This window comes from Lycium barbarum, chromosome 6 (assembly GCF_019175385.1).
Source record: "Lycium barbarum isolate Lr01 chromosome 6, ASM1917538v2, whole genome shotgun sequence".
Lineage (NCBI taxonomy): Eukaryota > Viridiplantae > Streptophyta > Magnoliopsida > Solanales > Solanaceae > Lycium > Lycium barbarum.
This window is the reverse complement of record NC_083342.1, coordinates 134,475,643-134,484,806: the sequence shown is the minus strand read 5'-3', so window position 1 is coordinate 134,484,806 and position 9,164 is coordinate 134,475,643. Positions and strand designations below refer to the sequence as shown.

General features: G+C 33.8%; 1 protein-coding gene across 2 annotated transcripts; it reads right to left on the bottom strand.

Moving 5' to 3' along the window:
* Positions 1 to 2,607: 2,607 nt before the first annotated feature.
* Positions 2,608 to 4,554, bottom strand: LOC132599225 (GATA transcription factor 5-like). 2 transcript variants are annotated; one of them, XM_060312505.1, is made up of 2 exons: positions 3,974 to 4,554; positions 2,608 to 3,566 (listed from the first exon to the last, which is right to left on the bottom strand). In XM_060312505.1, the coding sequence occupies exons 1-2, from the start codon at positions 4,271 to 4,273 to the stop codon at positions 2,871 to 2,873; spliced, it is 996 nt and encodes a 331-aa protein (XP_060168488.1). In that variant the 5' UTR covers positions 4,274 to 4,554; the 3' UTR covers positions 2,608 to 2,870. The 2 variants fall into 2 exon arrangements, with proteins under 2 accessions (XP_060168488.1, XP_060168489.1); XM_060312506.1 differs by having other exon boundaries at positions 2,608 to 3,554; positions 3,974 to 4,545.
* Positions 4,555 to 9,164: the final 4,610 nt, after the last annotated feature.

Here is a 9,164-nt window from a genome sequence, read left to right as displayed (position 1 = left end):
CTACAGTCGAACCTCTCTATAACGGTGTCGTTGTATGGATATTTTTTAGTTGCTATTGCAAAATGTTGTTATAGAGAACATATAATATAACATAAATTAAAGTTGGTTCCAAAAAAAAATTAGGTTGTTATAGTGAAATGTTGTTATAGAGTACGATTGTTATAGATAGGTCTGACTGTATCTCTCAGAATAGGAAGAAATATAGTTGTTGACATTCTTCTTGAGAGCTTCCGTAGATGTAATATTCGGATTGGCAGAAAGGTTAACAACTTTGTACAAATGAGTTTAATTCTTGAACATGATGTATCTCAATAGGAGTTTTTTTTTTTTTTTTGAGAAGGGCCATTGTAAAAAAAATATTTCTCCCTGTAAGAGAGAATTATCTGTTTATAGCTTGTTTGGCCAAATTTCTATGATGCTAAAAGCACTCTTTTCTCCGAATCACCTTTTTAGAGATATAGCATATACTGTGTTTCCTTCACTTTCTCAAATCAAGTCTTCAACTCGAGGTTCTTGGTCTTTGTAATTCTTCTAAGTTAATCTGCGTTATTTGCTTCCTATATGAAAATATTTCAAACATGTGCCAAAAGATACGATAGATTCGTTGCCAACATAATTTTGTTTAGAAAAGGGAAGAAACAAAAATAAACTGACACTAGACATTATTTGACTAGATCTTTAAGAACCAAATTCTGTGTGTACGAGAACCAAAGACTCAATAACCATAGAAATCGAATTACCTTTCTCATATTCGTCAAAACCATAGATAACAGCTAGCAATCCACTGTGTAGTGTTTTATTTTTTACCCAAAATAATGATTGGATAAAAATTAAAATGCGTAGGAAAAAGATAGTTATGGGCAGAAGAACCCCATGTTCTTTCATTACAGTTAGCACGTCCTTAATGATTCCTAACCACTCCACCGTTTCACATGTCCACATGACATGCCACCAATGCTTCTTCTACAAATATTTATTTGCACCCGATAATTATATCAAATCAAACAATTTAATCTTAGAATAAAAATTAACAATGACAATATATATCAATATGGTTAATGATATAAATTTATATACACAATACATGTCTTTTTTTAATTGATCCTATAAACACGAGGTTTCTTAAGTTCTTTACATGCTTCTTCCTCTCTGGTCCCAAACCACGCCGCTCACACACAAATACGTGTTAAATGTTTATCCGCGATTGATGTTTACACCAAATCAAAAAATTTAACCTTATCAATTAAAAACAAAATTTAGTATTTATATACAATTAACTATGATTGAAAGATAAATATGTGTATGAAAGACATATCATGCATTAATTGATTTGGAGAAACGAGAAAATTAGGTTTTTACCGAATATGGGCCGCATTACTGATGGGCCATCTGTGTTTATCTATATCTGACCAGGCCCATTTGACCCATCCTTCCAAAACCCATGAGAGGGTCCAAGTAAATAGCCACCCAAAAAATAAAATCGAATCCTTTTAATTGGTGGAGAGAAGAATAGAGTGAGTCAGAAACCATTAAAAGTGGTCACAAGCCATTACTGTTAGTGTGAAATTCTCAATTATTATAGAGATGAGATATTTCAAAGCAAAACCCACGAAAAGTGGGCATATATACCACACACCACTCTTAGTGGGCTCCAACCCACCTAATGACGTAAATACGGTATGGGCCCATTTTTACCACGTCCCACACTTTGCCTTAACGTTACGATAAGCTACCACACTGACCAAAAGCATTGAATGTTCCCTCCGTTTTTCTTCTCCTTTCTTGTAATTAATTAAGATAGTGATAACTTCATTTTAATTTTTACATACATATCTTTGATCAATAAATCAACAGATCAACAAGAGATGTCGATTGTTATGAAGCAGTCTCCTAAAAATAGAAAATTGGCCATGGAATATATATATATATATATATATATATATATATATATATATATATATATATAGAATATATATATATATAGAGTCAAAGAAATGATGCCAGGGGCGGATAAGCTTTAAATTACGAGTTGACAGAATCTAATACTTTGATTCAAACTTGTATATGTATTGAGAAATTCATTAAAAATATATAAAAATTAAATTTAAAATCTAGTTAATAGCACTTGAGGTCACAGTTCTACAATTCATAATCCATAAAATTCAAATTTTAAATCCGCTTCCGGATGAAGCATGCATGCCAAAGTGTTATTGGAGTGTACAGTAACATGCATAGACGCTCCATCGACCAAAACTTTAATTTCCATGGTCACCATAAAAGCAGTGGAGGAGTCACATGATGGTCAGTCGAACGCTATTCCCCCCGCCCCACCCAAACCCCCCAATATAAAAATTATATTGTGATGCATAATTTTCTCCTAACTTTGCCTAATCCTTTAAAAGGCTGTATCAAACTGAAAGTGTAACATTTTTGTACTTTGTGCTGCAGTTGTTAATTTGTGCTGCAGTTGTTGTGCTTAATTTGGCATGTGAGCTCATATTCATTTTAATATTCCTTAGTACGTGAGCATTTCGATTTCAAGGGTTGTCAGAAGCCGCTCAACCGTTTTGAATTTTTCCAACCTGCTAATTATTAAACACAAAATAATGAAAACAAATGAATGGTTTCTATAAGATTGACCACTAAACTGAAAATGAATTAGATTTTACACTGCAAAAGGAAAAATTAAGCTAAAAATGAATAAAGTAGCAAATACCTAAAAGCAAAATTACAATAACCTCCCTAAAATACGTTACATTTCTATTCCTACCCTCCTACAACCCACAATTTACCAAAATTTTCACATTTGAACCGACAACCAAGCTAGACCAACTAAACCGCTTTTCAAATGAACCGGGTTCTCTTTCATTTCAACAAATTGAAACCATAGAACTTAAACCGGAGTCAAAAACCTCACCGGTTTCCTTCTTTCGCCTCATCTCCAATACTTTGCGGTGACTATTAGAGTGAACTTCTTGAGAAAATGTTGGACTACAAGCCGGTCTATACTCCGGAAAAAGCCGACCGGATTTGTATCTAACACCACATGCGTTACACAATGTTTTTGGACCCAATGGACCGGCTCGCCACTGTGGTGTTTTTTGAACTTGGCAATGAGTACACCTACGTCCTGAACCGGGCTGAACCGGGTTCTCTGCTAATGAATTCTTTTTCGGCTTTTTCAACGGTTTTTCTACACTAGATAACCAGTCACCATCTTGAACCGGGTTCATGAATAAAACCGAAGGGAAAGGTGAAGAACCGTATGATGAAGAGGTTGGTGAAGAAGAGTTTTCTGAAACTGTTGGTGATGGGAAACACCATGTTCTTCCAGCCGGTCTGGACCGTTTGCTTCTTGGTTTCCTCTGAACCGGTAACGAAAAACATGGAGCTCTCATTTTCTGAACAACCGGTCTAACCACCGGTTCAGACCGGGATTCTTGAAAACCGCCGGTTTTGTCCTTGAAACTGCTGGCCGGACACAACAAAGAGAATTCTGATGAAGTATCGTCCACAAATTGTGATAACCATTCAAGATTCTCCAATTCATCAACCTGTTGAAATGGCTTTTTCATAAAAATCCAAACTTTACAATATAAAACGAAAAAATAATTGGCAAATTTTTGTTTTCCACTATTTTGTATATATTATACTCACATATTTCCTTTTTAGTCCGTATCAAAATGAACGTCCTCTTTTCTAATTTGAAAACAAGTTCACTTTATGAATGATTTACAGCCACACACAAATATTTAAGACTTATTTTGAACCACAAGTTTCAAAATCTTCCCTCTATCTTAAATATCGTGTCCAGTCAAATGGGTTCACATAAATTAAAACGGAGTGAGTATATTTATAGGGTATCATAGAGAGCAATATTTATTCTTTCAATAGAAAATACTCTTATGTCCTTTATGGTATATATCATATACTCACGTGGTATAGATGATATACTGAGAGGATATATTTTTACCGGAATAGGGAGTTCTCCAAAGCTTTCCATGCCGGAAAAGGTGGAATCTTGTGAATTTCTGTTTTGAGAAGACTTAGAAAAAGAGTCTTTTTCATCATCTTCATGCAGTTCTTGTAAAGAGCCATCTTTGAAATCTTTATCAGAAAAATCCAAAAGGTCATCAACTGAAAAATCATCACTTGGTACGTTATTAATCCCTGTTACACACCATATATCATCAAGAAAAACTTGTTGGCTAGTTTTCATGGCCATGTCTGAAAGAAAACTAGATTTCAATGCTCTTGCTTCAATCAACTCCATGAGAAATTAAGGAAAAAAATTAAAACTAGGACAAAAAAAGTTTGTTTTTTTTAAGGTACAGAGAAGTTTACGTTGGTTTTATGGTAAGGAAAAATTGGAAGGTAGAAGAAGAAGAGGAAGTTGGACAATTGCAGGTTAAGGCAAAAAATAAAAAGTTGAAATGAAGAGCTTTTGGGTTAAAGCACTGAAAAAGGGGCGAAACTAGTGGGGAGTTATTGTGTTTTTTTTTTTCTTCTCTTTTTATTTCTTTTTATCTAACTTTCTCTCTCCTTTTTATGAAAATAACTGTAGAAATGAATATCTTTTTTTTTTTTTTTTTTTGGGTTAATAATTGAGGAGGACTATGTAGAGAACTGTTTTATTATATTACGGTGGACCGTTACGCATGAAATTGGAACGTACACATGGTGAAATATTATTGGCTAGGTGACAAGTCTTTTCTTTTGTAACTGGTCCAGAATTTCAAGTAGATTTTTTGTTATATTCTGCTTTAATAGTTTTAATAAGAAGGATATTTATTTGATTTATGGTTTACAATTCAACGGCGGGGAAAGTGAAAATGAAAGGTGTAGATTAAATTTCAAAGCTTCTTCTTAGAAAGGAAAAGGAAAATGGTCAAAAAGAGAGAGCTGTTCTAGAATGACTGCCCTTAAATTGACTTTAAGTTATTATCGCGTTGAATTCCAATTGACGTTTTCTTAATAAGTTTAAGGAGCAATTAAATTTTAGCTGCGATTCACTAGCATATACGCGGAAATATACAAAGTTAAGCAACAAATGGACCTCGATTTTATCAACCAATGGCCACCGATTAAAACTAGTCTGCAATATTACACATGGTTCAAATTTTAATATAAGTTCAAAAAAATTTAAGTTTTGATTGACATAATTATTCGAAAAAATTGGTTTAGACTTAGAGGCGTGCAAACTAGTTGAAGTTAGTGGCAAAATAACAATTTTTGTGAAAACTTACTTTTTAGTTTGTGAAATTGGTTTTTGAAATAAATCATTGCACAATTTCATAGCATTATTCGATATAGTATAGATCCAATATTAATTTTTCGTAATGTAGGCACTTCATGAAGTTATCACTCCAAAGTCCAAACACTTGATGAAGTTCAAATACAAAATTCTGAAAACATTCCTCCATTTTTCGAAATTTTGGATAACCATTTCTTTAGTGGTTTTTAGTTGATTTAAGAAAATATTAGAGTTTTATCGGAATGTTTGTTTCATAAAGATATCATAGTACACATCTTTTATTTGTCCATAAACCAAACAACTAGAAGAGTAAAAAGTCCTGTACTTAGTCACAAGTGGTACTATTTGCCAGCAAATATTAGTAGATATTATTAGCACGCATTAAACAGAATAACAGAGATCTTTTCAACAAATTTAAATATTGAGAGGAGGTGATTATTGTCTTGGTGGGGGTAATATAGGTCAATATTCAAAACTTTAGTTGGGCAACACAATGATTATTGCTTTCATTGTGGTGTATCGAGAAGCATTTGCTTTTTTTCGTAATTTTTACGAGGGAACAATTTTGTCTATGCTAATAGAAAATTGTTTGTGTTATTCGAAATGAATCAACTATATTGCCCTCTAAATAAAGAGTAAATTTGATACAAATGAGGGGAAAAGGTAGTTGATTTAGAAATAATTTTTCACGGTCGTTAGTGAAGAGGAGTATTTTTGGACCTTTAGGTAACGCTAAAGGTTTTTATATTCGGATGGAATAGTGGAGGACAAATTTAAATCTTTACGAATAATAGAGGGACAAGTTTGATCCTTCTCTGCTTCCAATCAGTTGGCCTAATGTAAATCAATAGGTTTCTGATGTGAGTGGCTAAAAATTAATCTCGGATAATGTCTAAACTTTAAATTGATGCTTTAGTAACAATAAATGTGGAAACAAAATAATCACATAACAATAGACTTTAAATTAATAGACATATGCAGTATACTCCTTTCTAATCTATTGTAGTACTATGATCCATGAGTAAATGTTTTAATATTTTCATTATTTGGATGCATATAAACTTTAAACTGTTTCATGATTTGAATTTCAAATTTGTAAAAAAGAGGGGATGTAATATATCGATTGATGATATTGATGGTCTAAGCATTTCCAATGTCAAGAACGACAAACTATAAATGAAAGCAAAATAAACACTCCTATCAAAAAAGACAAGAGGGCCGTGAGTGAACAGTTAGAAAACCATGGCGCTATGAAAATTCAAAAATTAAAAATCAAACTATACCTTTCTTTAGGTATATTTTGGCAAAATAGCCAAACTTTACCGCGTTGATTGCGCCGCTGTTATTCGGTTTGTTTTTGGAACTTTCGGTTAGTATCAATCATCCTCCTGATTGAATGTTAGTCATGCGCCAAAAATTCGAATTCAAGCCCAATTGAGTCCAAATTGGTTAATGTACTTACATGCACTTTGGTATTTTTATACGAAATCAAGTATTTCCTTAATCTTAATTTATAAATCACACTTTTCTTTTTAGTTTGTCTAAAAAACGATATCAGGTTTTTATATTAAAAATAAATTAATTTTAAACTTTATTTTACTCTAGCTTAATGAGATGATTTATATTTATATAAATATCTAAAGCTTGTTTTAACTAATAAGTTTCAAAAGTTCACATTTCTTTTTTATACTTCGTGTCATCAAATAATGCTACATAAATTGAAATGGAGAAAGTAACTAATTTTAATAGTTAAGAATGGAGGTGAGAGGACACACAGTTAACTTGTAGCTAAGTGACAATTACACGTGTATGAAGGACTCATGTTTTGCATTAATTAATTTGGTGTAAATCTCAGTGTGTGAATCTAGAGGGTAAACTAAGCATTTTAAGAAGTCAATTAAGGCTTCATTTGTTTGCACTTAATGGAGGTCTAAATCTGAATGGTTCAGATCTTAAGCTATTAAGTGCATTTGTTTACATTAAGGTCTAACCACTTATTTGATCTGAATAGGTCTTAATCATTAAGATCTTGAACAAAGTCTGAATATGATTAGGAGGTATTTTGTATGGATAATTTTTACCACTAGCTTCACCCCACCCTACTCCCACCACCCACCACCTACCCAACCCTCCACTACCCTACCCCCACCACCCACCCCCAACCCTACCCCCTGCTTACCAAACCCACCTACCCACAACCATCACCCTGCCCCTACCACCCACCTACCTTACCCCCTAACCACCCTCTCACCACCAACTAACCCCACCCTAACCCTAGACCTGCCACACCACCACCACTCAACCTCCCACAACCCTCCCACCCCTACCTACCCCTACCTATGACCCCCACCTCACCCACCACCACGAACTTACTCCACCTACCACTATCACAGAGCATCTCCACCATTACTAGTGAACATAAATGTTTCTTTTTTTTGTCAAATAATATTTTTATCTTATTAAATTTGTATTTTTTTTTCTAATTTTTGTTACTTTTTTATTTAAATTTTATATTTATTATGTTTTAAAAAATATGTTATGCACATCAGATATTGAAAAACAAATAGTCTTAATCATTCAGTATTCAGATCTAGAGAAAACATCTTAATCATTCAGATGTGCATTCAGATTCAGACATCTTAATCTTAATGAAAACAAATGAGGCCTCAGAAGGGTTACGACCTATGGGAAATGTTTATTATTCAACGTTGGACGAAGAGTTTGATTTTTAAAGTAAAATTAGGGTATAACTAATTTTCAACCCTTTAATAACATACAAAAAAACATTTTTTTTTTTATAAACATCACATAATATATAGCCACAATAATATACTATGTAAGTATTTATCCTTATTCAATGTTTACACCAAATCTATATACACAACATATATTTTTCATACATATACAATAACAACATACACAATGTAATCCGACGAGTGGGGCTTACGAAAGGTATAGTATACACAAATTTTAACCCTACCCTGTGGAGTAGATAGGTTGTTTTCGATAGACCCCCGACTTAAAAGAAAACATATCAAAGCAGATATATCTTTTCATACGCATTATCATTTAACAATGGTTATTGAGTGTGTGTTCGGTATGAAGGAAATCTAATTTTCTCATGTTCGTTTGGTCAAAAAGTTTGAAAAATATTTTCTTTTGGAAAGTTCTCCAAAAATGGGAAAAATGACTTCCCTAATCAAAGTAGGAAAAACAAGTCAACAATTCACATTTCACCAACCACCCTATCACCACCAAACTCAGCCCCCAACCACCAAACTCCAACAACTCCCACAACCCCACGCACCCACCACCCCACCCCTAACCCCCCACCACTCCATTTTTTTTAAAGTTTTTAAATTTATTTTTTTGGGGTTCTCTACACCACTCATCCCAAGCCCCCCCCCCCCCCCCTTCCCCCAATAAAATATTTTTTTTAAATAAAAGGTTCTTTTATTTTGGTTTTCTTACACCCGCCCAATACCCCCTAAAAAAAAAAAAAACTTTTAAAAGAAATAGTTTTGAAAAATTCCCTACACCGACCCACACCTTACCTCCTCCCGAATTTTCTACTTCATATTTAATTTTACCCTTATAAAAATGAAAAGTTTTCGTGGTTAAATTTAGTGTGGGGTGGGTGGTGTCTCGTAGTTGGGAGCTGGGTTGTAGTTGGGGGGGTGGGGTGGATAATTAATTTTTTTCCATTTTTTATAAAGTTAAATAAAATATATGAAATAGAAAATTTATGAGGGGTTGATGGGTGTGAGGGTTGGATAGAGCGGCGGTGCGGGTTGGGGTGGGTGGTGGTGTGGTGTAGGGGTGGGTGAAAATGAAGTGGTTGGAGGGTGGTGCTTGGGTTGGGTGGGTGCGGGGGTTGGTTTGGTATGGGTTGGTGGGGCATGAATGGTAT